At 41.7% G+C, this 27,993-nt stretch overlaps 1 protein-coding gene across 3 annotated transcripts; it reads left to right on the top strand.

Annotated features, from left to right (window-relative positions):
- The first annotated feature begins 871 nt into the window (after positions 1 to 871).
- On the top strand, positions 872 to 27,229 carry LOC115129838 (paraspeckle component 1-like). 3 transcript variants are annotated; one of them, XM_029660584.2, is made up of 9 exons: positions 872 to 1,437; positions 1,795 to 2,096; positions 2,213 to 2,308; positions 2,509 to 2,705; positions 3,553 to 3,637; positions 3,733 to 3,838; positions 11,598 to 11,655; positions 14,091 to 14,245; positions 14,851 to 15,659. In XM_029660584.2, the coding sequence occupies exons 1-9, from the start codon at positions 1,006 to 1,008 to the stop codon at positions 15,070 to 15,072; spliced, it is 1,653 nt and encodes a 550-aa protein (XP_029516444.1). In that variant the 5' UTR covers positions 872 to 1,005; the 3' UTR covers positions 15,073 to 15,659. The 3 variants fall into 3 exon arrangements, with proteins under 3 accessions (XP_029516444.1, XP_029516447.1, XP_029516446.1); XM_029660587.2 differs by lacking the exons at positions 11,598 to 11,655; positions 14,091 to 14,245; positions 14,851 to 15,659 and adding an exon at positions 27,023 to 27,229; XM_029660586.2 differs by lacking the exons at positions 11,598 to 11,655; positions 14,851 to 15,659 and having other exon boundaries at positions 14,091 to 14,218.
- The last annotated feature ends 764 nt before the right edge of the window (positions 27,230 to 27,993 follow it).

The following is a 27,993-nucleotide window of genomic DNA, read 5'->3' as shown; positions in this document are numbered from 1 at the left end:
CCAGCTGTCATAAACAGTAATGACAGCTTATGTCAGCTTATAACCAGTTTATGTGGGCTCTGGTCAACTATGTGGGGAATAGGGGTTTTATTTTACAATCAGCTACCTGTCGTTTTTACACATTATACAATACATAGGGAATAGCGTGTATTATACTGTCAGGCATCTGTGTCTGTCTGGTTTCCAGTGACCCTGGCGTCTTTTGTCATCACAATGGGCAAAAATGTGGCTACAGGGCCATTTAGTTGTGTGGAGGTCCGTGAATGCCATCGTTGTCACATGACCAGTCTCAGTCATCGTTGTCACATGACCAGTCTCAGACATCTGGCACAAAGAGACCAACCATCCCTTTTATCACCCCATGAACCCCTTCCCTCCACTTTACCCCCATAGGATGTGTGTGTGTGTGTGTGTGTGTGTGTGTGTGTGTGTGTGTGTGTGCATAAACTTTGGACCATGGACAGAGTGACTGAGTATGAGATCTGCCCCAGGCCTAAATGGCATTAATGATTATATAAGCAATAAGCATAGTGAGCCTACCAGTACCACTGCCAAGTAGAGTAATACTCCTACTGACATAGTGTTCCCATCTTGGGAAGGGAACCAACATGCTGCTGTTACGAATATCAATCATTTAGATAGTAAAGTGTCAGCGGCAGCACACTGAATCTTCCCATGACATTGACCTTGAACATGTGTGAGTGAACATGTTGAACAAAGTGGACACCAACATCAGCATGCCACCGTGCCATGCAAAAACTTCCCGACATCACTTAGCTTGTGAAAGTCTTCGTATACCACCTAGTGGCCAAGGGGAAAACCACAGCCACGTTGAATACCTCGCGTCAACGGTGCGCGCGCAGTCATCGCCATTTTGAATTACAGCCGCACTTCGCTGGCTGTTGACTGAAAGGAGGCACGATTTCTTCGTTTCTGAAACATTTCTGCGCATTCAAAGCTATACTTACTGGATACATATTGTGAGGGATTTACTTCGCTCTAAGTATGGCTCACCGAAATCTTAAACAGATCAACATTCAAAACAACGCACCGTCGCCGAAACCTCAGCAGCAGCAGCAGTACCACCAGCAGCAGCGGTACCACCAGCAGCAGCACACAAAGCGCAACATGGACTCTCCAGGCATGGAGCGAAGGCCGAATGTTGCGGATGGGAAAACTCCACCACCAAAGCCGCCGACGGCTGCCAGCCCTGCGGCAGAGGGGGAGGGTGGAGCCGGAGAGTCGCAGGAGATGACGCTGGATATAAAGAGTTTCAGGAGACCCGGGGAGAAAACCTTCACGCAGCGCTGTAGGTTGTTCATCGGTAATCTCCCGACAGACCTCACGGAGGATGATTTCAAAAAGCTGTTTTCCAAGTATGGCGAGGCTAACGAGGTGTTTATCAACCGAGACCGAGGATTCGGCTTCATTCGACTGGTAAGACTGCGTTTTAGAGTAACGTTAATCAGTAATATCTAACTCCGTGGTGAAGGAAGCTCCTTTTGAATGTTGGTGTTTAGGCCGCATTAGTATCGATAGCCATCTGTTTCCCCTAGTTAGTTAGCAACGATGTATTACTCAGGCGGATGGGTTTGCCTGACCAGTTGTTAAGTCTACTCCTCCACCCGAAACCATTCATTACTTGATACATCGGGTCCCTTTGAAACATACTTGACTAGAGTTTATGGTAACACTATCTAGGTGGCAATTCTCATTAATCAACCAAGGCTGTATAAAAAAAAACGTTTGAAAGTTTGCTATCAATCGAGCCTAACCTTTGACCTGGTATTCTAGGAAACCAGGACCCTAGCAGAGATTGCCAAGGCAGAGTTGGACGGCACAGTGCTGGGGAACCGACCTATCCGGATCCGCTTCGCCACGCACGGCTCTGCCCTCACGGTGCGGAACCTTTCGCCCGTGGTCTCCAACGAGCTCCTTGAGGAGGCCTTTTCCGAGTTCGGCCCTGTGGAAAGGGCTATCGTTGTGGTGGACGATCGCGGAAGGCCCACTGGGAAGGGCTTCGTGGAGTTTGCCAACAAACCTTGTGCTCGTAAAGCCCTGGATCGCTGTGCTGACGGGGCGCTTCTGCTCACCGCGTAAGACAACCAACGACTGCATTTACTTAGTTACCTGGTTTACGAAATAACCCAAATGCGCCAAATCAATTCCAAGCAGTGTGAGTGATACTCCCATCTCATCATGTTGTCTCCAGGTCTCCTCGGCCTGCCATAGTGGAACCCACTGAGCAGCTGGATGAAGAAGATGGACTCCCAGAGAAATTGCTTGTGAAATCTGTACACTACCACAAGTACGTTATACACACAATCTCCTATTGGGAGTTTTACTCTCTGTACCAGTCTTGACAACCGGACTTCTTTATCTAACCAGTATGAATTTGTTGATTTATTCACTTGCCTGTCAGTGTGTGTGTGCACCGTTCCACTTTCCTCATGGTCTCCCTGCAGGTCTTAGTCCAGCCACTAACCCCTCTCCTCCCTGTCTCTCCAGGGAGAGGGAGCACCCCCCACGGTTTGCCCAGCCGGGGACATTTGAGTTTGAGTACTCGTCCCGCTGGAAGGCCCTGGACGAGATGGAAAAGCAGCAGAGAGACCAGGTTGAGCGCAACATCCGAGAGGCAAAGGAGAAGCTGGAGCAAGAGATGGAGGCCGCCAAGCACGAGCATCAGCTCATGATGATGAGACAAGGTACACACACTGAGGAACCTCTCACACACACACTGAGGAACCTCTCACACACACACTGAGGAACCTCTCACACACACACTGAGGAACCTCTCACACACACCGAGGAAGACGCTCACTTCTCAAGGACAAAGTTAACATGTTACCTTTTGTGTTGTGCGCATATTCAACATTAGCAGACATAGCCATAGGCCTACTTCAAGTGTTGTCAGAAACTGTCACGTGTGAATACAAAAAAACATTAATACCAAGCCAACCCTGTTCTCTCAGACCTGATGTAATACCAAGCCAACCCTGTTCTCTCAGACCTGATACCAAGCCAACCCCGTTCTCTCAGACCTGATGTAATACCAAGCCAACCCCTTTCTCTCAGACCTGGTGTAATACCAAGCCAACCCCGTTCTCTCAGACCTGATGTAATACCAAGCCAACCCCTTTCTCTCAGACCTGGTGTAATACCAAGCCAACCCCTTTCTCTCAGACCTGATGTAATACCAAGCCAACCTCTTTCTCTCAGACCTGATGTAATACCAAGCCAACCCCTTTCTCTCAGACCTGATGTAATACCAAGCCAACCCCTCCTCTCAGACCTGATGTAATTCCAAGCCAACCCCTTTCTCTCAGACCTGATGTAATACCAAGCCAACCCCTCCTCTCAGACCTGATGTAATACCAAGCCAACCCCTCCTCTCAGACCTGATGTAATACCAAACCAACCCCTCCTCTCAGACCTGATGTAATTCCAAGCCAACCCCTTTCTCTCAGACCTGATGTAATACCAAGCCAACCCCTCCTCAGACCTGATGTAATACCAAGCCAACCCATATTTCTCTCATCTTCTCTTTCTCAGACCTGATGAGGCGTCAAGAGGAGCTGAGACGCCTGGAGGAGCTTCGCAACCAGGAGCTGCAGAAACGCAAGAATATAGAGATGAGGTACGTACGTGTGTGTGTGTACCTCCCACTCTATTTTCTACTCGTCACAAGGAAAGTCAGAAGTGAGTGTGTTAAACGTTCTTTCCTGTTTGTAGACATGAGGAGAGGCGTAGGCAGGAGGAGGAGATGATGCAGCGCCATCGAGAGCAGGAAGAGTTGAGACGCCAACCGGGCGGCTTCAAGCCAAACTATGCGGACACCGTGAGTTCACCGGACAGACACACAAACATGCACACACAGGTCAGACCGGTTCAAGCCTAACTTCATGAAGAGTGTGAATACACTTGGAGAACACACACACAGCCAACATAGACATTCACATCAGTACAGTCAGTATCACTCATTTCTAGGTTTCTGAATACACAAACTATCACACTTTTTTCTTCTTCAATTCAGAGAAGCAGTGTTCACACGTTCATTCACACGATTCTGCTGAGGGTCTGCGTTTTATATGGGGATTTTGAGAACATTCTCGCATATGATAGGGATTTTTCGGGTCCATCGATCATGTTGGGTGCTGAGAAAAGATGCCTAACAGTCCTACCACTCTACGTCACACTGATGATGATCAAGCATACTAGGGACAGGCACGGTTAATTAAATACCCGGATATCCGACCGAATGTTAGTTTTCAATTACCTGAGTGTTAATTATTTTAGATACATATTTATTTGTTTAGACCTATTTTAACGATGAAAAATCTTTGTCTATATGACGTCATCCTTGTGATATTTTTTTATCTACAAAGAAATACCAGGACATTTGAAATTCTTAATTGAATTAAACAACAAACCTTTGAATGTAGTTTCTATAGCGGTGCGTTGAGCTACTGCTGGGTATTTAGCCCTCCAGGCTGCCCCGACTCGGTATGCCATTTCCCCCACTTCAAATAGCAATGACCGGCACTCCCTTGACAGAGTTTCCACTATACCTGACACAGATCAATGCAAAACACTCACCAGAAAACCTTTTTCGTAGCAGAATCAGTTCTATCACGGCGGAAATCAGACTTCTCTTTCGCTGTTGCTGTTAGCCAAACTAGCGGAAACGCAGTATCTCCTCTGTTTACCTCTGCCATGTGCATGTGCATTTTTCCACTATCCGGAGATCTGGAAAATATAAGTGATGATATTATTTGAATAGTAAAATAATTTTGAATACCCATTCCTAAAGCATACCAGAATTCTGTCCTTTTAGTGTCATATCACTATAGGAGCATATATTTTCTAGGTAACTACAGATGAACATAGTGTACCGTAGTCCTGTAAGTGAAAGTCTAACAGGGCTCTAGGTTTGGTTTTGGTATCTTCCAAAGACTTTCGCTTGGAAGATGCTACCCTGATCTGAAATTGGCCTCAAGCCACTATTCATTCTTCTTACGGGACTGATAGGTGTAAGTAGTGCAGCGATTGCTCAACCTAACCTTCCAATGGGCTTAGGGTAGCAGCTGACAGCCACCATCTTGTTTACACCCATCTGGTTTCTTCAGATCTGCTAAAACCAAAAGAGAAAGGCCGATGAGGTTTTCATATTGGTTCATCGTTGTTTTACTGTGGTTTTCAGGGTGTATTTTTCTCACCAAACTGATGTCCAGCAGTAGCAGCCCTTCTAAGCAGTGTATCCACAATACTATCCTCACAGCCAGCGACATAAAACACCATGTAGCTGTCCCACGTTATACGTATGTCATCAATTCAAATGTCTGTTGTATTTACCTGGGTTTTCAACACCTATTTTACTAAAGTAGTATGGGTGAGGGACACCTGCTTGAACACAATACTGCTCTATCTCTGATGAGTTGTCTGAAGTCATTTAGATCCTGTAACCGACAGCTTGGCTTTCTTGTGGGAACGTTAAGAGGGGAGAGGCTAATGATTGACAGACCCTTTCACCACAATGCTCATTTGTGATGCTTGAGTGTGTTCCAGATGAGAGTAACTTCACTTCCAGAGAGAGTCCTCAGAATAGTTAGTTTTTCCATGAAGGCGATAGGGTAACTTGAATGTCAATCTGTTAAAATTTTAATGGCATGTCTAGAAATGGCCACTGTGCAAATGCTGTGTCCTTTGGTATCTTTATCTATTCACTTGACAAAAACACACAGGCAAAGAGTTGAGGAATCTGTCATCGGCTTTTTGGGGGTGGATTTTAATCTTTCATTTCAGGCCTATGTCTTGGTCCCAATTTTCAGAACTTCAACAGTCTCCAGTCAACTTTTTCATCATTGCAACTCTGTGATCATGGGTTGGGAAACATACTGACATTCTCAGGAAACATGTGTTTATCTACCTAGCCCTTGGTGCACTTATATTACTGCATGCCTGTGGATGTGATGTGTCTTATGATGTTGCTGCATAATAACTTTTCTTCTCTGTTTCTATTGTGTGTTGAGAGGCCGTAGAGAAAGAGGACCGGCTGGAAATATCGTACAAAGCACCCTCTGCTGTTACAGCCACCCTTACCCTACTCTTAGCATGTAACTGTTGCATAGGAGCAACTCTTACAGCTTAACCTTAAACAACCCGCACAAGGATTAACTTAGATCTATTGTCGTTACCCTTTACCATTAGTCTTGGGGGGGGGGGGGGGGGTTAGACTGGCGGCAATCTCAGAACATGCTTGCATCCTCACACACACTTTAGAACAACACGTATACCTAACACACTTTGTCTCCCTCCTTTTAGATTGACATTTTAGTCATTTAGCAGATGCTCTCATCCAGAGCGACTTAGTGCATTCATTGTAAGAAAGCTAGGTGAGACAGCCACATATCAGTCGTAGTAAGTACATTTTTCCACAATTAAAGTAGTGATCAGCAATGTCAGTCCTAGTAGGAAAAGACGAGTGCAAGTTTAAAAAATAAAATGATGCTCCATCCCCTAACTTAATGTGCTATCGACCGAGGAATGAAAACCAAAAGGGATGGTTGAATAGAAGTCCACAAGGCAAAGCTGAACTACAACTTAGAAGTCAGAAGTGTCTGGCAATAATAGAACTTTTAAAGATCTATCAATTTGTATTCAATGTGTCCGTCATCCAGTGTGCCAAAGTTGTGCTCGTGTAAAACATACACATGGTTACAGTATATGTAGGCCTACTATTATCAGTGGCACTAGCAACAGTCTTCGCTTTAAATATTGTTAAAAAACAGACTTATGGTTATTATGTAGTACACTACTCTAACACTTTATCAGATAGAAATACCATTCAAATGTAAAAATGTGTAGACTGGTCTGGATTAAGTTGCTTGCATACAGGTTTTTTCATAGCATATATACCAATTTTTTAAAGTTATTTTACCCCCCCCCCCCCCCCCCCCGCCCTTTTCTCCCCAATTTTGATCTTGTCTCATCGCTGCAACTCCCCAACGGGCTCCGGAGGCGAAGGTCGAGTCATGCATCGTCTGAAACAAGACCTGCCAAACCGCGCTTCTTAACCCCCAACAGCTTAGTCCGGAAGCCAGGCGCACCAGTGTGTTGGAGGAAACACCGTTCACCTGACGACCGAGGTCAGCCTGCAGGCGCCCGGTCCACCACAAGTAGTCGCTAGAGCGCGAATAGCCAAATGAAGTTCCCCCGGTCAAACACTCCCCCTAACCCGGACGACGCTGGGCCAATTGTGCGCCGCCCTATGGGATTTCCGATCACGACCAGTTATGTGATACAGCCCGGGATCAAACCAGGGTCTGTAGTGACACCTCTAGCACTACGATGCAGTGCCTTAGACCGCTACGCCACTCGGGAAGCCCTGCATATATACTTTTTAAATTATTCAACTTTTTGTCCTTCTTAAAAACTTTGTAAAACAAGGTGACTTTTTACACATCAGCTACTTGAACACTTTCCCAACAATTTAGACAAAACTTAGAGGATATTAAATATTGGTCTTCTCTGCTATTCAAATCTGAAATTGGGAACGGAATTATCTTCTAACAATCAAACTATACAGCTGTTTTAGGAACCGCATCAACTACTATCTCTTCGATTTTACAAACTTTTGACTACTTTCATAAAAACTTCAAATCTGAAATCAGAACAGCAAAATCAAATTATAACACTTACTCTAGCTAACCTATGGCCTACCTATCTAAAACAGTCACTACTGCAATGTAGACTACTGCTACTAGTACTTCTGGGCTACTTACTATACTACCTAGTCTCCCACCGAAGGCTACTATTCACTATTTATAAATCAGTCGCGCCCTCTACTACACCAGACTTAAATTTAACACTAACAAACTTCTAAACTTACACCACTAGGTGTAACATATTCATCACCCCTAATTATAGCCTACAACTTTTCTAATTCCTTATGAGTAAAAATGTTGTAGTCTGAGTGTATTTGTGATGAAATATGTGATCTAACTCCCCCACACGCCAAAGTAATAAGGTTTTTATAGTTGTCTATCATAGTATGGGCTTTGGTAGTATGGGCTTATCAGACTAGATATTTTATCATTTAACTTTGGCTATAATTCTTCACTTAAGTAAAATGTTTTACATTTCCTCAACTACCACAAAAATACTTTCAATGACCTAAAGCAAGTCCCACAATTTTTGATAATTGATAATTACCTTCTAGTTAAAACATAAAAATGTTTAGTAGTAGTGCATACTGTACTTTAGGGAGTTTTTATCCATAAACATTTGTGTGAAAATTGTTCCAGGCAAAATACCTATATCAGATATTCTGATCAATGCTCAAGATTTAACAAATACTGTATTTTGTTTTGTTTCTCGTTTAACAGTTCTCATTCTTTTTCCTTTAAAGTTTCTTGCATTTAATTAACTCAACATTATAGATGACAAACTTTTGTAATACTGTCACGTCCTGTTAATTAACCTGACATTTTAATATCCCGTACTGCACTTACCTCTGTACTCAACAGAGACGAGAGAGAGAGTGTGTGTGAGAATTTGTTGCTGTGTGTGTTTGTCTGTGATTTGAATTTGTTTCTGTGTTTGTTTCTGTGTGTGTACTTAAACTACTTAATGAGCTTGTCTTGAGGGAGTGTTGTGTGCAAGTATGTGTGATGGAAGTATTCGATCTTCAATGTGGAACATTTGCATTGTATTCCGGGTAAGTATATTCAGGTGGAGCTGTAACTATACAACTAGAACCCAATTTGTCCCACTACAGATGAGTGAATGCAACCGGTGAAGGATTTCGTTTTTAGTGTCCATCCCTCATTAACTATTTAAATGTAACATGATTTGAAATATAGTATATTAATATGGAATATATAATATATGTACTATTTACCCATGTTTACTTTGTTTTAGCTGGCCAGTTTAAAATTCACAGGAAACTCAGATTTGACAACGTATCTTAAGACATTTTGGACCAGGAGGTGTATTCTGTGGTTCTGCAATGTTTAGAATGTTGCTGGTAGAAATGCAATGTGTAGAGCTGCCACTGTTACACGTTACAGAGCATGTCTGTTCTAAACAATGCTTTTCTATCTGTAACGCGTCTGACGTTGACAATATAACGTAGCACACAGGACTATACTGTATGTGTATCATATTTGTATGATGGTGTGAGTGAGCGAGTTAGGAGGATGTTGAGTGTACTTGCATATTATTTGTGTCTGTGCGAGTGTTTTGGGGGGGGGGGGGGGTTGAGTGATAATGTTGTGTACTTACAGGTGTGTGTGTGAGAGAGAGTGGGGGCATGTTTATTGCATGTCCTTTATGATAAGATATTTTATGTGAGTGTGTGTGTGTGTGTGTGTGTGAGGGGAGGTCAGTGTTGATAATGTGTGTGCTTTGTACAGCTTCATTTGTGCATTTGTGTAGAGTACATATATATTTGTGTTTACTAATGTTTAGGTTGTCTGAACATCAATGTGTGGAGGGGATTTGGGGATTTATCTACTTCTCTATCTTTTCTCTTGCATATTTATCAGTAACCCTTATTCCTCTATTAGGCTGAAATGACCACAACAAGGTCACTTCAGTGTTTGATCAACTTTGGACTAAATCCATGTTATATTTTGGATTGGCCCACATTAAGTTATATGCTCATCACATACAGACTGATATTGACCTTTTTAGATGGACCTTGAGAATCCATACTGGACACATAGGTAACTTGTTAAGCAAACCTAGGACCTCAGATTATCATTCCGTATGTGTTCCTCTCTCACTAAATTCTTACATATCCAATACAGTATCATTCCACACACAGCTTTTGTAACTCCTCCTTCAGGACTTTTTCTATCACAGCTGGGAGAACATTATTAACCTTATTCCCTGGCTGTTGCTTATACAGTGAGGCAAAAAAGTATTTAGTCAGCCACCAATTGTGCAAGTTCTCCCACTTAAAAAGATGAGAGGCCTGTAATTTTCATCATGGGTACACTTCAACTATGACAGACAAAATGAGAGAGAGAAAATTCCAGAAAATCACATTGTTGGATTTTTAATGGGTTTATTTGCAAATTATGGTGGAAAATAAGTTTTTGGTCAATAACAAAAGTTTATCTCAATACTTTGTTATATACCCTTTGTTGGCAATGACAGAGGTCAAATGTTTTCTGTAAGTCTTCACAAGGTTTTCACACACTTGCTGGTATTTTGGCCCATTCCTCCATGCAGATCTCCTCTAGAGCAGTGATGTTTTGGGGCTGTTGCTGGGCACAATGGACTTTCAACTCCCTCCAAATATTTTCTATGGTGTTGAGATCTGGAGACTGGCTAGGCCACTACAGGACGTTGCCCGGGCAGTGTGTTTGGGATCATTGTCATGCTGAAAGACCCAGCCACGTTTCATCTTCAATGCCCGTGCTGATGGAAGGAGGTTTTCACTCAAAATCTCACGATACATGGCCCCATTCATTCTTTCCTTTACACGGATCAGTCGTCCTGGTCCCTTTGCAGAAAAACAGCCCCAAAGCATGATGTTTCCACCCCCCATGCTTCACAGTAGGTATGGTGTTCTTTGGATGCAACTCGGCATTCTTTGTCCTCCAAACACGACGAGTTGAGTTTTTACCAAAAAGTTATATTTTGGTTTCACCTGACCATATGACATTCTCCCAATATTCTTCTGGATCATCCAAATGCTCTCTAGCAAACTTCAGATGGGCCTGGAAATGTACTGGCTTAAGCAGGGGGACACGTCTGGCACTGCATGATTTGAGTCCCTGGCGGCGTAGTGTGTTACTGATGGTAGGCTTTGTTACTTTGGTCCCAGCTCTCTGCCGGTCATTCACTAGGTCCCCCCGTGTGCTTCTGGGATTTTTGCTCACCGTTCTTGTGATCATTTTGACCCCACGGGGTGAGATCTTGCGTGGAGCCCCAGATCAAGGGAGATTATCAGTGGTCTTGTATGTCTTCCATTTCCTAATAATTGCTCCCACAGTTGATTTCTTCAAACCAAGCTGCTTACCTATTGCAGATTCAGTCTTCCCAGCCTGGTGCAGGTCTACAATTTTGTTTCTGGTGTCCTTTGACAGCTTTTTGGTCTTGGCCATAGTGGAGTTTGGAGTGTGACTGTTTGAGGTTGTGGACAGGTGTCTTTTATACTGATAACAAGTTCAAACGGGTGCCATTAATACAGGTAACGAGTGGAGGACAGAGGAGCCTCTTAAAGAAGAAGTTACAGGTCTGTGAGAGCCAGAAATCTGTCTTGTTTGTAGGTGACCAAATACTTATTTTCCACCATCATTTGCAAATAAATTCATTAAAAATCCTACAATGTGATTTTCTGGATTTTTTTTCTTCTCATTTTGTCTGTCATAGTTGAAGTGTACCTATGATGACAATGACAGGCATCTCTTATCTTTTTAAGTGGGAGAACTTGCGCAATTGGTGACTGACTAAATACTTTTTTGCCCCACTGTATATCTGTGTGAGTGTTGTGATGTGTGAGGAATCATCCTACACATGTCCTAATGGTCCTAGTAGTTATTGTCCACAAGGTTTACGGGTGCACCACTCTTCTTCACTTCTTCCAGAGAGAACAGGAAATGAGAATGGGTGAACTGGGCCCTCGTGGAGCCATTAATATGGGAGGTAGGGTCATAACGATGACTCAGCACTGACTGGTCCATAAACAACAATGAACTAACCCCTCCCCCTTTCGGTGTCTACAGATCTAAAGGAACTGGGAAGGTGTTGGCCATATGGCTGTGTTTGTGAAATTCTGGTAACTTTCTCAATTCCCAGGGACTGGGATTCCTGGAAAGCCTGGGAATTTGAGGAAAGGTACTGGAGTTTTGCCGCCCCAGCCATAAGGCAGAAGTTCCCCCCTAAGAAGGCTAGGTGGAGCCTCCGCCATATTGTGTGCACCTGGCTAGTTCCTTCAGGTCGGCAGACATTAAAGGGCCTGGAGCAGGGCTAAAGATATATTGTGAGGCTCTGAACGGGACGGGCTGTGTGAGGCTCATGGTGGCTCCTTCACCACTTCATGATTGTAACCCGGGGCTGCACATCACCTACATACTGTGTGTACTGAAGTACTAATACTACTGGGGGAAATATGCTCATGTGGCATGGTCCGAGAACATGCTAATTATGTTTTTGTGTCTCTGATTAGATATGTGAGTGAGAGTGACTAGGGTGTAAGTGTGTTTTGGGGGATTGTGAGACTGAAATAATCGTGGAGGGGTTAAAGTTATCGATCACTTTGCAGTAATCCTTTGCTTTAACCCCTCCACGATTATTTCAGTGTATAGATATGTATGACTAAATGGTGTAACTCAGTTTTAATACATGTACAAAATGATCATCTTTCCTGACAAGTAATGATGGCCATGCCTTTTCTATTTTCATGAAAAAGGAGTTTTGCAGTCGAACTGAAATGGACTTAAATTTCAGTCATGGGATTTCTTTTGTTTTTACCCCCGATTTGTGTGGAGAAACTGAGTACATCAATTTGTAGAAAGTCACATTTACCTTTTTTTAGTGTGAATTTTACATGATGACTTCTACTTATGATCTTTTCGTTATCAGGTCATTTGTTATTTAGTCAACTGGTTGAAGGAAACCATTGTTTTCTTTAGTCCTTAATGTTTTATTCAACTTCACTTTTGCTCGTTCTACAGACCTACTTATTTACCGTGCCACACATGTGGAAGGTTACCTGATTCGAACAATAGATGAGGCCCAAACTGAATAAACATTTCTAGCTTGAGGGTTTTTTAGCAAATATTTTGTATCAGCAGTAGCCACCAATCCAACAGTTGGTAAACATTTCTTATCTACAAGCTTAGAATAAACCTATCCCTTTGTTTGTATTTACATTTGATGTGTGTGTATGTTTACTACTTACAAACATAATGCCGTACGTTGTTCAATGAGATGGTGGATTATTTTTATTTGGGGGGGGGTTTGCAGTATCATTTCTGTGTACAAATACCATCTAGGAAATAGTTGATCATCTTTTCATTTCCAGCAGTGTGGGTGGGTGGGGTCAATTCATAACTAATACAGCTGTCTCATTTAGTACCTAGAAAGCATAATGAACTCTTTACTCGTGTTTCCATTGGTAGTTGATGCAACATTTTCTATCTTAATAAAAAAATGTATTTATTAAATGACTTGTCATCCTACTGATGATTTGACAGTGTTCTCAAAGACCTGTGTCATATGGCTGTGAATGGGGATTTGGGTCCGGGGTTGAGTATCTGGCAACGGTGATGTGCAGTCACGGTTTTTAACCTAGAAGCAGAACTGGGTGATGTCGTTCTTTCGCCTGAAATCGGAAATTCATCCAGACTATCTGAGGGCCTCTCACAGCTTGTCCCACATTGCTATTTTACTGTAACTCTTGCTCTGTTGATTTAATGGTATGATACACTGCTCCTGTTCCCAATGCCCTGTAAATAGTCTGTTGTAGGCATCTATCTGCTAACGTTGGTTTTTGGTTGTTCAGCTTATATATTAATACAACTTGACCAATTTTAAGTCATAGCCTAATGATTACAGGTGCTGTAGACTGTTAACCTGCCATATGAAATCATCAACAAATGATGTATGTTTTTAAAAGGGTTTTATATATACACTAAACAAAAAATAAATGTAATATGCAAATATTTCAAATATTTAACCGAGTTACAGTTCATAGAAGGAAATCAGTCAATTGAAAAATTAATCAGGCCCCCAGCTCATGTTACATGGGACCAACATTTTACATGTTTCATTTAATTTTTGGTTCAGTGTATATATCGATATGGATATCTCACCACAGACTAGCAAAATTTGATATGTTTTCAATTGTGTACCACCGGGCTCAATATTGACTTATTTTTCCCTATCAAACTAGGAAACGAAAATTTGACACCTACATAATTGGCATTGCTTGTGTGACCAACAACCAACGTTAGCTAGCTCTGTCAGCCCTGAGAGATTTTTACACCACTCTACAACAACAAACAGTGCACACGGGGTGTGATGGGTGGGGTTTACTTCCAGTGTGACCAAACGATGCTACGTTGTTTTGCGTGTAGATGGGTTTAACCCCGCCTCTGTTGCCGGGGCCAGTGTAAACCAGGGACCCCCTCAAATGATTGGCATAGGCATGAGCGGAAGGGCCGGAGCCATGGGCCCCGAGGGAACTCCAAACATGGGCGCACCAAACATGATGCCAGACAATGGAGCCATGGTAATGTATGCGCTAAGATGGGCGCTTACTCTCAACCTCTTTTCAATTTCTCTCTCAATAATTCACTCTCCTTAACCTGCTCAACCCTTGGTGCTGAATAGAAACTGCAGTGTATTGTTTTCAGGTTTTAACCAGTGGTGAGAGGAGATGCCAGAGGCTATTTAGATGCTGCTTATGGATATTACATTCCAAGGTGTTTTGCCAGTGACTTTGCTTTTAATAGTTTATGGTACAGATATCTCATCCAGCTGGTCTTTTCTGGCATCTTTTCCCCTACCATTGTGATAGTATCCCTTGGTGGTGATTAGCAAATTGAGGTTAATAATAACATTTACTCCCCTGACTTCACTGTTCACATCATGAGGTTAGTGCGGTTTAGGAAAGGGATTCTCATAGCTTATATCAGCTCTGCACCCATAACTAATGGACTGATTCCTCTCTCCCTCTTCTGACTCTGCCCGGAACTCCTCTGCTTGCCTACTTTGACGTTCGGAACGCCTTCTCATTGCCTCGCCAAAACGAACATTGTTATTGAATATCCCTCCCATCTGATTCTTCTGCATCTGGACTTCTCATATCTCCAACCCTATCCCTTTATATTGTAGCTGCGCAACGATAGGTTCCCCCAGGGGGCTCCTAATCAGATCGGTTCGTCCCCTATGAGTGGCCATCCAGGTGTCGAGTCCCCTCAGCAGCAACAGGCAGTGGGGGCCGGGCTTATGGGGGCAGGGCCTGGACCTGCAGTGGGGGGGCCAGCAGGCTTCGGGAGGGGAATCCCTGTTGTGGGAAACTATGAAGGGCCTAACAACAAACGTCGCAGATACTGATTGTGTTATGTTGACATTTTTTCAACGGTGTACCCCAAGGCTCAATATTTGGATCTCTTGCTTTTCCTTTCTCATTATGTAAAATAACTGATTTCTTTTCTCGTCAAATGTTTGTTTTTGTTCTTTTAATTTGGGCTGATTATTTCCCTCAGCTTCTTCATGTGTCCCGAATGTTGACTGAGGGGAAAAAATATATATATCATTATCACAAGCCAGGCCCAATGTTGACGCAAAAACACAAATCTTCAATGTTGGCCGCCAAAGGCCAATATCAACTGCGATGTATCTTGATGTAGTCAGGTCTGTAGTTAAGGTTTAGGCCAATATTAACTGTGATGTATCTTGATGTAGGCAGGTCTGTAGATGGCTTATAAACTTCTGTATGGTGTCTTTTCTTGCTTTTTGCTATCAGTATCCTATCCTCCTGTTATTGTTGTTTTCAGTAGATCCTAGTAACAAGTGAAGACCTGCATTGCCTCTGCAATGGTTAGCTTACTTTGATTTCCTCCCGTCCATGAAATGTATTTCCGGTACATTGCATCCTGTAGTAGTTGTTTGACTAACTGCAATAAAACTGTGAAATGCCATTTTGTGAATACTAAGTTGATTGAAGTAAAAAAACAAACAAAAACTATTTTGCAGCCAACCTAGATATTTTTAGATTCTCCCAGAGTCACATTTGTTTAGCTATAGCACACAATATTTTACAAAGCTAGGTTTTAAAGGACCATAGAGTTTAGTCTGCTTCGTGTTTCTTTTTTGCCAAGGAAAATCTGGTATCGTAGTATTGTGATACTGGTATCGGTACAACACTATTGGGTGTATTGATCCTCAAGCAGGCAGAATACCCATATCGGATACTCTGATCAATACACTGGAGTTTAATTTGAACCAATAGGCAACTCAACATTTTGTTAGTCATTTCTCATTCTTTTTCTGTATATTTAAAGTTTCTTGTATTTTAATTAACTCAACATTAGACAAACTTTTGTAATATCATGTTAATTAACATGACATTTGAATATCCCATACTCGTGCACTTACCTCTGTACTCGAGCAAGAGAATTTGTGTTGCCGTGTGTGAAGAATCATGTGCTTGTCTTGAGTGAGTGTTGGGTGAGGAAAGTCTTTGTGATGTGTAACAACATTTGCATTATATTTCAGGTAAGTATATTCAGGTGGAGCTGTAACTACACTACATGCCAAGTATGTGGACACCTCATCGAACATCTCATTCCAAAATCATGGGCATTTAATATGGAGTTGGTCCCCCTTTGCTGCTATAACAGCTTCTAGGAAGGCTTTCCACTAAATTTTGGAACATTGCTGTGGGGACTTGCATCCATTCAGCCATGAGCATTTGTGAGGTGGGTCACTGATATTGGGCGATTATGCCTGGCTCGCAGTCGGCGTTCCAATTCATCCCAAGGTGTTTGATGGGGTTGAGGTCAGGGCTCTGCAGGCCTGTCAAGTTCTTCACACCGATCTCGACAAACCATTTATGTATGGACCTCGCTTCATGCACAGGGGCATTGTCATGCTGAAACAGGAAAGGGCCTTCCTCAAATGTATTTATTTTGATTGAATATCCAAAACATACAATATACTTGCAGTGAAGCCGCTCAACAACTACACCATAACGGTCATCCAACAGACTCCCATTCAGGATGACACAGGGTCAACGCCCTGCTCAAGGGCACGTCAACAGATCTCCCATAAGGCCAAAAACAGGGACCCAGATCAATGTGTATTTTCAGCCATTCCTGAACCTGAGACCAGAAACAGGCTTCCTGAGGGCAATACCGAAATAAATTGTCTATTGATTCTGTATCCTCACAACAAAATCTGCAGAGCTTCAATGATTTTATGCCCCAAATATTCAACGTTTTGTTGGTGGCAAGAATTCTGTATAAGCTTGAAGTCTTGAATCTTGCGTTGTTTTAAAAATCGACTTAAACACCCTGTACCATGGAATCGGTATATCAAAAAATGTCTTCCCAACTATTTTGCAATCTGTATGGCACAGTTGTCAACATCCTGGTCTTCAAATGAAACTGGTATACTTTCCTATTTGTTCTGTTTTTATTCTTCTGCCAGTTTTTATATTGGGCAGACAGATAAGTTCCCTACCACCTCCTGCTGCCACCCGCCTTCTCTGTTTTTGGGGTAACGCTGTAATCAGTTGCTTGTACTCTTGGATTGAGCAGACCTTGTACAATTCTGATAACTCTATGAAAGACACAACTACCATTCCAATTTACAATATACTTTAAGAACAAAATACAATTTTCCCATAAATACAGGTATTTTGACAACCAGCACATTTTTAGTTCAGCCATAATATTGGTTAGAACAAATATTACATATTTTCAGGGGGATGAAATTGTAGTCAGCTCTGCAATGCTTGATTGAAAAAGAGAGATTTAGAAAAAAAAAGGTTAATTTTCAATTAATTGAAAATGAGACATGGCTATCTGCAAAAATGCTTTTTAAATATTGGATGAGCTTTTCTTAATCTACTTGAGAACCATTTAGGGTTCAAGTAAAACTTTTGAACAGGTGAAGCTTTTAGAGTGGTTTAGTGATTTTTATATTTAATAATCTCAACCCACCCTATTAATTATATGCTTTATTTTGTCTGGTTTAGCGTCCCAGATAAAGCAAAATATTTTTTGCTCATATGATTTGAAAAACAAATCATCAGGAGTAGGCAGCGCCGTAAGTGAGTAAACCGAGTTAATCAAGGCAATTTTTCCATAAAGACAGGTATTTTCCTCTCCATGGTTGCAGGATCTTGTCTATTTTTTTTCTTCTATTGAAATTCATTGTGGAGGGCTCATATCTTTTGTCATATGAATACCAAGTATGTCAACTTCACCGTCAGCCAATTGTATAGGTAAACTGCAGGGTAATGTAAAAGTTGTATTTTTGAAAATCCAATATGTAATATTGTACACAATTAGGTTTTAGTCCAGAAAAATGTAGCTTGCGGACTTAATATACCACTTGAGTCATCGGCATACATGGGCACCTTTGTTTTTAAGCATTGGATTTCTAATCCCCTAATGTTGTTATTGGATCTGATTTTAATAGCTAGCATTTCGATGGCCATAATGAATAGATATGGTGACAGCGAACACCCTTGTTTAACTTCTCTTGGCAATTCAAAACTCTCGTAAGTAGCCACTATTTACTATTTTACACCTGGTGTTACTATACATGACTTTTACCCATTTTATAAGAGAGTCACCAAAATTTTACAAATCCAGTCTTTATCAAAGGCCTTTTCAAAATCTGCTATAAATACCAGGCCTGGTTTCTTAGATATTTCATGATGTTCTATTATTTCTAGTAGTTGTCGTATATTATCTCCAATGTATCGTCCATGTAAAAATAAACCTGCCTGATCAGGCTGAGCAATACCTGGTAAAAACCTCTTTAATTCTGAGTGCTATGCATTTCGCTAGTATTTTTGCATCACAACATTTTAAGTGTAAGGGGCCTACAGTCTAAAAAAAACTGAATCTTTATATTTGCCATCTGGGTCTTGTTTTAGTAATTAGTGAAATCAGACCTTCCTGCTGAGTACCTGACAGACTACCATTTCTATAGGAGTAGTTAAAACAATCTAACAATGAAGCTTTTAGTATATATACAGTGGGGAGAACAAGTATTTGATACACTGCCGATTTTGCAGGTTTTCCTACTTACAAAGCATGTAGAGGTCTAATTTTTATCATAGGTACACTTCAACTGTGAGAGACGGAATCTAAATCTTACATTTGTATGATTTTTAAGTAATTCATTAGCATTTTATTGCATGACATACAGTGGGGCAAAAAAGTATTTAGTCAGCCACCAATTGTGCAAGTTCTCCCACTTAAAAAGATGAGTGGCCTGTAATTTAACTATGACAGACAAAATGAGGAAAAAAATCCAGAAAATCACATTGTAGGATTTTTAATGAATTTATTTGCCAATTATGGTGGAAAATAAGTATTTGGTCAATAACAAAAGTTTATCTCAATACTTTGTTATATACCCTTTGTTGGCAATGACAGAGGTCAAACGCTTTCTGTAAGTCTTCACAAGGTTTTCACACACTGTTGCTGGTATTTTGGCCCATTCCTCCATGCAGATCACTAGAGCAGTGATATTTTGGGGCTGTTGCTGGGCAACACGGACTTTCAGCTCCCTCCAAAGATTTTCTATTGGGTTCATGTCTGGAGACTGGCTAGGCCACTCCAGGACCTTGAGATGCTACTTACGGCGCCACACCTTAGTTGCCCTGGCTGTGTGTTTCAGGTCTTGTCATGCTCGAAGACCCAGCCACGACCCATCTTCAATGCTCTTACTGAGGGAAGGAGGTTGTTGGCCAAGATCTCGCAATACATTGCCCCATCCATCCCCCCCTTAATACAGTGCAGTTGTCCTGTCCCCTTTGCAGAAAAGCATCCCCAAAGAATGATGTTTCCACCTCCATGCTTCACGGTTGGGATGGTGTTCTTGGGGTTGTACTCATCCTTCTTCTTCCTCCAAACACAGCGAGTGGAGTTTAGACCAAAAAGCTATTTTTGTCTCGTCAGACCACATGACCTTCTCCCATTCCTCCTCTGGTTCATCCAGATGGTCATTGGCAAACTTCAGACGGGCCTGGACATGCGCTGGCTTGAGCAGGGGGGACCTTGCGTGCCCTGCAGGATTTTAATCCATGACGGCGTAGTATGTTACTAATGGTTTTCTTTGAGACTGTGGTCCCAGCTCTCTTCAGGTCATTGACCAGGTCCTGCCGTGTAGTTCTGGGCTGATCCCTCACCTTCCTCATGGTCATTGATGCCCCACGAGGTGAGATCTTGCATGGAGCCCCAGACCGAGGGTGATTGACCGTCATCTTGAACTTCTTCCATTTTCGAATAATTGCGCCAACAGTTGTTGCCTTCACACCAAGCTGCTTGCCTATTGTCCTGTAGCACATCCCAGCCTTGTGCAGGTCTACAATTTAGCCCTGGTGTCCTTACACAGCTCTCTGGTCTTGGCCATTGTGGAGAGGTTGGAGTCTGTTTGATTGTGTGGACCGGTGTCTTTTATACAGGTAACGATTTAAAACAGGTGCAGTTAATACAGGTAATGAGTGGAGAACAGGAGGACTTCTTAAAGAAAAACTAATAGGTCTGTGAAAGCTGGAATTCTTACTGGTTGGTAGGTGATCAAATACTTATGTCATGCAATAAAATGCTAATTAATTACTTAAAAATCATACAATGTGATTTTCTGGATATTTGTTTTAGATTCCGTCTCTCACAGTTGAAGTCTACTGCTTTGTAAGTAGGACACACTCCCGATTTTTCAGGTTATCAAATATATATATTTATATATATATATATATTTCTAAAAAGATAAACCTTTACTGGTATGCCATCCCCAAACTGTTGCCATAAAGTTGGAAGCATAGAATCGTCTAGAATGTCATTATATGCTGCAGCAATAAGATTTCCCTTCACTGGAAATAAGGAGCCTAGACCGAACCATGCAAAACAGCACCAGACCATTATTCTTAGTCCACCAAACTTTACAGTTGACACTATGCATTGGGGCAGGTAGTGTTCTCCTGACATCCACCAAACCCAGATTTGTCCGTCGGACTGCCAGATGGTGAAACGTGATTCATCACTCCAGAGAATGCGTTTCCACTGCTCCAGAGTTCAATGGCGGCGAGCTTTACATCACTCCAGCCAACGCTTGGCATTGCGCATGGTGATCTTAGGCTTTTGTGCGGCTGCTCGTCCATGGAAACCCATTTCATGAAGCTCCCGACGAACAGTTTGGAACTCTGTAGTGAGTGTTGCAGACAATTTCTACATGCTTCAGCACTCGGCTATCCCGTTCTGGGAGCTTGTGTGGCCTACCACTTCGTGGCTGAGCCATTGTTGCTCCTAGACATTTCCACTTCACAATAACAGCACTTACAGTTGACCGGGGCAACTCTAGCAGGGCAGAAATTTGACAAACTAACTTTTTGGAAAGGTGGCATCCTATTACAGTGCCACGTTGAAAGTCACTGAGCTCTTCAGTAAGGCCATTCTACTACCAATATTTGTCTATGGAGATTGCATGGCTGTGTGCTCGATTTTTTTTTATACAGCTGTCCGCAATGGGTGTGGCTGAAATAGCCAAATCCACTCATTTGAAGGGGTGTCCACATACTTTTGTGTGTGTAACTATGTATGGGTGTCTAACTAGAACTCAGATAAACCCACCACAGATTAGTGAATGCAACTGGTGAAGGAATTAGTGTCCATCCATCATTAAGTATTTAATGTAAATCATGATTTTCAATATAGTATATATGTTTAATTATGTTTGTTGGCCAGTTTTTTTAATTCAGAGATCTCTCATATCTTGCAACATCTTAAGACATTAAATTTAGATTTTTGGACTAGGTGTATTCTGTGGTGCTGCAATGTTTAGAATGTTGCTGATAGAAATGTAATGTGTAGAGCTGACACTGTTCCCCATTACACCTTACAGAGAATGTCTGTTCTAAACAATGCTTTTCGATCTGTAACTCTTCTGACTTTGACAATATAACGTAGCATACAGGACTATACTGTGTGTGGATATTTGTATGATTGAGCGAGTGGGGAGGATGTGTTGAGTGATAATGACTTACACTTACACATGTTTGAAAGGGAGTGGGGGCAGATTTAATGGTATGTCCTTCAAAAAGATAATTTGTGATTTTGGTAGTCTTATGTCATGCTGACTGCAGGAATGTCCATCAGAGCTGTTGCCAGAGAATTGAATGTTCATTTCTCTACCATATGAGGCCTCCGTTTTAGAGAATTTGGCAGTACGTCCAACCGGCCTCACAACCGCAGACCACGTGTGACCACGCCAGCCCAGGACCTCCACATCCAGCTTCTTCAACTGCAGGATCGTCTGAGACCAGCCACCCAGATAGCCAATAAGTGTGTGTTTGCACAACCGAAGAATTTCTGAACAAACTGTCTGCACAAGCTCATCTGAATGCTCGTCGTCCTCACCAGGGTCTTGACCTGACTGCAGTTCGGCATCGTAACCGACTTCAGTGTCAAATGCTCACCTTCGATGGCCACTGGCACGCTGGAAAAGTGTGCTCTTCACGGATGAATCCCGGTTTCAACTGCACTGGACAGGTGGCAGACAGCATGATGTCGTGTGGGTGAGCAGTTTGCTGATGTCAATGTTGTGAACAGAGTAACCCATGGTGCCGGTGGGGTTATGGTATGGGCAGGCATAAGCTATGGACAATGAACACAATTGCATTTCATCTATAGCAATTTGCATCCACAGAGATACCGTGACGAGATCCTGAGGCCCATTGTCGTGCCATTCATCCGCCGCAATCACCTCATGTTTCAGAATGATAATGCACACTCCATGTCGCAAGGATATGTACACAATTCCTGGAAGCTGAAAATGTCCTAATTCTAAAGTGACCTTCAGACCTAACAGACGTGTCACATATTGAGCATGTTTGGGATGCTCTGGAAGTCCGGATCAACGTGTACGACAGTCTGTTCCAGTTCCGGCCAATAACCAGCAACTTTGCACAGCCATTGAAGAGAAGTGGGACAACATTCCACAGCCACAATCAACGGCCTGATAAACTCTATGCAAAGGAGATGTCACGCTGCATGAGGCAAATGGTGGTCACACCAGATCCTGACTGGTTTTCTGAACCACTCCCCTACATTATTTTTTTAAAGGTATCTGTGACCAATCGATGCATACCTGTATTCCCAGTCATGTGAAATCCATAGATGGGGTGGCAGGGTAGCATAGTGGTTAGAGCATTGGACTAGTAACCGGAAGGTTGCAAGTTCAAATCCCCGAGCTGACAAGGTACAAATCTGTTGTTCTGCCCCTGAACAGGCAGTTAACCCACTGTTCCTAGGCCGTCATTGAAAATAAGAATTTGTTCTTAACTGACTTGCCTAGTTAAATAAAGGTAAAATAAGGGCCTAATGAATTCATTTAAATTGACTGATTTCCTTATATGAACTGTAACTCAAGTCTTTGGAATTGTTGCATGTTGTGTTTTATATTGTTCAGTGTCATTTGGGCCAAAACAAATGTCTCAACAGAAAGAAACAAAACTGGTTTAAAGTTTTGAACAGGCTTATATTGCAGTAATTACCAACAATGGTGGGTGCCTTTTGGAGGCCCACACAATAAAAAAGACAGTTCAAACATAATTTAGCCAACAAAAATGTCTCGGCAAAGAAACAAAACACTATTTGCAATAATAATATACAATACTAAAACAAATTATAATCAGTACGAAAATAATAATTTCACTATACTATACTTTGTTGCTAATGGAGATCCTAATCAAAATCCTCTAACTTTAATTTTACGTCAATGAAAAAGGCCTCCCATCTTCGCAATCAATAGTAGCCTAGGCTAGGGCTGTTGTGGTGACCGCGGTCACAAGTCATGAAGGCAGTCAAATTCCACATGACCGTTTAGTCAAAGTAATTAGGCTTCTCCAAGCTCTGATAGTGCTGCTGGTCATTAGTAGCCTACCAAACGTGCTAACTGCCTGGTACTCCGCACTCTATTGTCCCTCTAATCACTCTGACATCAATGCAAATGTGTTCAAATCGAATAAAACACCCATGAAAGCCCATTCGCTCATGTTGCGCAACCTTGCTATAGGCTATGCAATTGAGTGACAAAACAGAGTGATGGCCGCTAATAAAAATAGGAGGATCCCATCAGCTTTCTACAGGCTAGGCCTACTATATTTATTTCTCAACTTTCCTAATATTAAGCACATTGCTTCTCTTTACAACAGCAGTATAGTGTACCTGGCTGGAATGAAATAAACCACAGGGAAAAGTGTCCTCCATTCGTTATTTAAGTGCATAGATGACATGTATTTTTTTCCTGCTGCCCCTGTTTTGATACACATGCATGATAATGGTCCATTCTAAATCCCCCAAAAATTCACACATTATTTAGTAAATGTAAAGACAAGAATAAATCAAGAATAGTCTGATGGATGACAATATTATAAGCTTATCAATTTTGAATTATATATTATCACTTGTGAATGATGCCCAGCATATTTCATAGCCCTTAGGCCTATATGTATTGATAAGGTTTGTGTCACAACTAAAGTGGCCAAATAACATCTTAAAATGAAGCACATTAATCTGCTTTACAAAGGGTGTAGCGCCTAACTGGCATACATAAGCAGCGCATGAGTTTCAAGTTTGGGAAATATCATTTTCACCATTAAAAATGCACCTTTTTAATAAAAGCATTACATGCATAATTGCATTTGCGGTCACTTTTGATAATGGTGTTTTCCACTAATGGAACATTCGTGCTTATAACCTACTACCATGTGCGCATTGCTGTGCTTATGTGAAGAAATAGCCTAATAGTTAATAAACATTTTAAGCTAAATGCTCTGATCTGTTATGTCAGCCACATTGCATGAAAAAATAAATAAAATTGATGCTAGTGGTTGTATTCGTTTAGGATCTATCGCATCCCACAACTGTCCCAGACTGTTTGGAACATTTATTTCTCGCACTGAATAGAATAGGTCAACTTTTGTACTATGAGGGATAGTAGATTGACATAGGCTAGTGCTTTTGCAGTTCATTAGGCCTACTCATCTTGTTGGCTGACGAAAAGTAAATGTGGACAGTTCTTCAATATCTTTCAATATGCACCTCGTAATTAGATAAGGACGGGCGCATTGCGTCCCCGACGTGTCTGTCTTCACTTGTAGCCTGTAAGAAGGACCTGATCATGTGATTGAGAGCCGCTTCGGATTGCACAGCACACTCATAAGGACACATCGCAAAACTCTGGGCTGCAAAAGGCATGGATTTTTTTAGGGTTCATTACGGCCACAAAGGGGATGCCGCCGGCATTATCAAGTGCTTGTCAAATTGTGAATGAGAGACTATTGGAGTGTGTACAGCCTATTCCACAGAATTATAAGCAAATCTTGTCTGCTAAAGGAACTAGTGTAGCCCATAACCATCTGGCATAGCCAGATCAGGACCTAACAAAAGGACAACTCAGAGTATGCTATTATTTTCTTCTGAAATAGACATTTTCTTCATATCATGCTTCTTTAGACCTGTCTAAAATAAATAATGGATTTATTGTGAAGGTGTAGGCTATGTTACATGGATTTATTGTGAAGGTGTAGGCTATGTTACATGGATTTATTGTGAAGGTGTAGGCTATGTTACATGGATTTATTGTGAAGGTGTAGGCTGTTACATGGATTTATTGTGAAGGTGTAGGCTATGTTACATGGATTTATTGTGAAGGTGTAGGCTATGTTACATGGATTTATTGTGAAGGTGTAGGCTATGTTACATGGATTTATTGTGAAGGTGTAGGCTGTTACATGGATTTATTTGACTTTTTAAAATTGTAGGCTATATGTTGAAAACAGGAGATGCTAAATGTGTTCATGTTAATTAACTGTCAATTACCTTGAGACCGACAGTTATTTGCTTGACAATCACCGGCTGACAATTTCGTGACTGTCCTAACCTAGGCCAAGGCTCCTTTCACTCGCTCTCTCTGTCTCCACATCAGAAGGCACGTGTGAGGTGAGCAGCCGAACCCAGTTTCAGCTATACATAAGCTATACATTTTTATTGAGTTGCAATTGGCTGACACATAACAAGCTTGGATAGTTCTCATCGGTTCTGGTCGGTAAATCATTTTCAATTGCACGTACCTGAGACCGTGACAATTATCAGATCTGAGTCAAAAGTCTGAATTTAGAACCCGCTCGGGTCTCTGGTCAGATCTCAATATTTCAGGCCTGTTGGACCTGTGAAGACTTCTAAATGTTGTCTGTTGACATGCCACTAGTATTGATGAAATAACAGCATTTCTGTAGCTTGTTGGTTGCCTAGCAGCAGGACTGACAAACACTGCTTTAGGGCCATCTGTTCTGTTTAACACAACAGTCCTTACAACATACACCTGTCATTAGTATCCTGAATGAATGTTGTTTCATTGTCCTCTGTGACATGACATACTACCAATCCACTTGGTGGAATCCACTGTGTATTAGTAGAATGGAGGATGAATTAATAAGTGAGTCAATGAATGGATGCTTGTCCTTCAAGTGGATATTACCTGGCGACCATCTCGCACATCTCAAGGCCGCAGCACTGTGTCATTCTAAAGGGTGGGTCTGATTTGTCCTGTTTCACTAAAGCATGTCCACATGGAGTTTCGTATTGCATCTGTCTGACACACACACACACACACACACAATTTTCTCTATCGATATGTGTTTGTCATCTACAAAACGTGCACCCAGAGGGGGTCCCAGGACCGAGTTTGGGAAACCCTGATCTACTTAGTAAATGAACCTCATCTATCAGTACTCATCATAAGCCAATTGACATATCAATATAACAAGTAATAATGATGGCCTGTTTTACGGATGGAGGTCCGGTATTGAAACAACCCCATGGGTGCACAACTATGCTCCTTGAAGGCAGCTGGTTTTCATCCTAGTGTAATATCAGGGGATATATTCAGTGAGGTGAAACAGTGACCATTTCAGATCAACATCGAAGTTAATGAGAAGAGCTGACATGATTTACTCATCTAATGACAGACAACCATATGTTACATTTGAGTCATTTAGCAGACACTCTTATCCAGAGCAACTTACAGGAGGAATTAGAGTTGAGTGCCTTGCTCAAGGGCACATTGACAGGTTTTTCACCTAGTCTCTGGGATTCAAACCAGCAACCTTGTGGTTACTGGCCCAACTCTCTCAGTAGGCTACCTGCTGCCCTGTTCTAATCTATACAATGTATTTCTATCTGTAGAGGTTTTCCTGGGTTGGGATAGGTCGACTGGTGTGGAGGTGGTTTTAATTATGTCATTGTCTCCCTCTGTTCCCCAGGTGCACTCGCTCTACATGCTGCAGATATGAGACCAGAAAACTGGTTCAAAACAACAACATTAACATTGCTCTTCAGTGTTACCTCATTCCAACTGTTTTTATTAGGATTCCCTACAGGTAAGTGTTGCTTTTTCCTCCTATTTATTCTTCAACGCAGTGTTATGTCTCTTATTACAGTAAATAAAGAATACAGCTTTCAAAAACCAAGTGTTTGGTGCCTTATTCCTTTATTGATTGATTTCAGAGGTAATGACAAATGAGTGTGACTTTAGTGTATGATTCTCATGCTAGTATTGTTCTGCTTAGAAATTCAGTTCATTTAAACTTGTTCTATGAACTAAGCAAGTTTTGTGTGAAAAAAACTCACTTAGGACTGTTAGATTTGATTAGAAAGCAATCATTTAAAAAACAGGCCAACTCAACGTTGGTGTCTTGTCTTGGGACCCTCATTGACACTGAAAACAGCTCATACTGCTCAAAGATCACAATACTGCAAAAATAGCATAACTTGTGAAATCGTTGGGAATTTATCCGACGCCTGTTCTGTGTCAGATGCGGCGTTATAGCAAAATAGCTGGAAATTCAGCGTAGAGGAAAGTCTTAAGTTGTTCGATATCCACTTGTAGGCTACTTTTTCGTCTTACAGTGCATTTGGAAAGTATTCAGACCACTTGACTTTTTCCACATTTTGTTACATTACAGCCTTGTTCTAAAATGTATTACATTGTTTTCTTTCCCTCAATCTACACAGAATACCCTATAATGACAAAGCAAAAACAGGTTTTTAGAAGTTTTTGCAAATGTTAAAGTATATTTATATCACATTTACGTAAGATTCAGACCCCGTTACTCAGTACTTTGTTGAATCACCTTTTGGCGGTGATTAGTGTCAAGTTGTCTTGGGTATGATGCTACAAGCTTATTTGGGGAGTTTCTCCCATTCTCCTCTGCAGATCCTCTCAAGCTCTTGT

Source organism: Oncorhynchus nerka, linkage group LG5 (genome assembly GCF_034236695.1).
Source record: "Oncorhynchus nerka isolate Pitt River linkage group LG5, Oner_Uvic_2.0, whole genome shotgun sequence".
Taxonomy (NCBI): domain Eukaryota; kingdom Metazoa; phylum Chordata; class Actinopteri; order Salmoniformes; family Salmonidae; genus Oncorhynchus; species Oncorhynchus nerka.
Note: the sequence above shows the minus strand (reverse complement) of the source record. Positions and strands in the feature narration are given on the sequence as shown.

Coding starts and splice junctions, on each gene's coding strand:
- LOC115129838 (XM_029660584.2), top strand. CDS start 1,006: ATGGCTCACCGAAATCTTAAACAGATCAACATTCAAAACAACGCACCG. Junction 2,706..3,552: donor GCTCATGATGATGAGACAAG/GTACACACACTG, acceptor TCTCTTTCTCAG/ACCTGATGAGGCGTCAAGAG. Junction 3,638..3,732: donor CGCAAGAATATAGAGATGAG/GTACGTACGTGT, acceptor TCCTGTTTGTAG/ACATGAGGAGAGGCGTAGGC.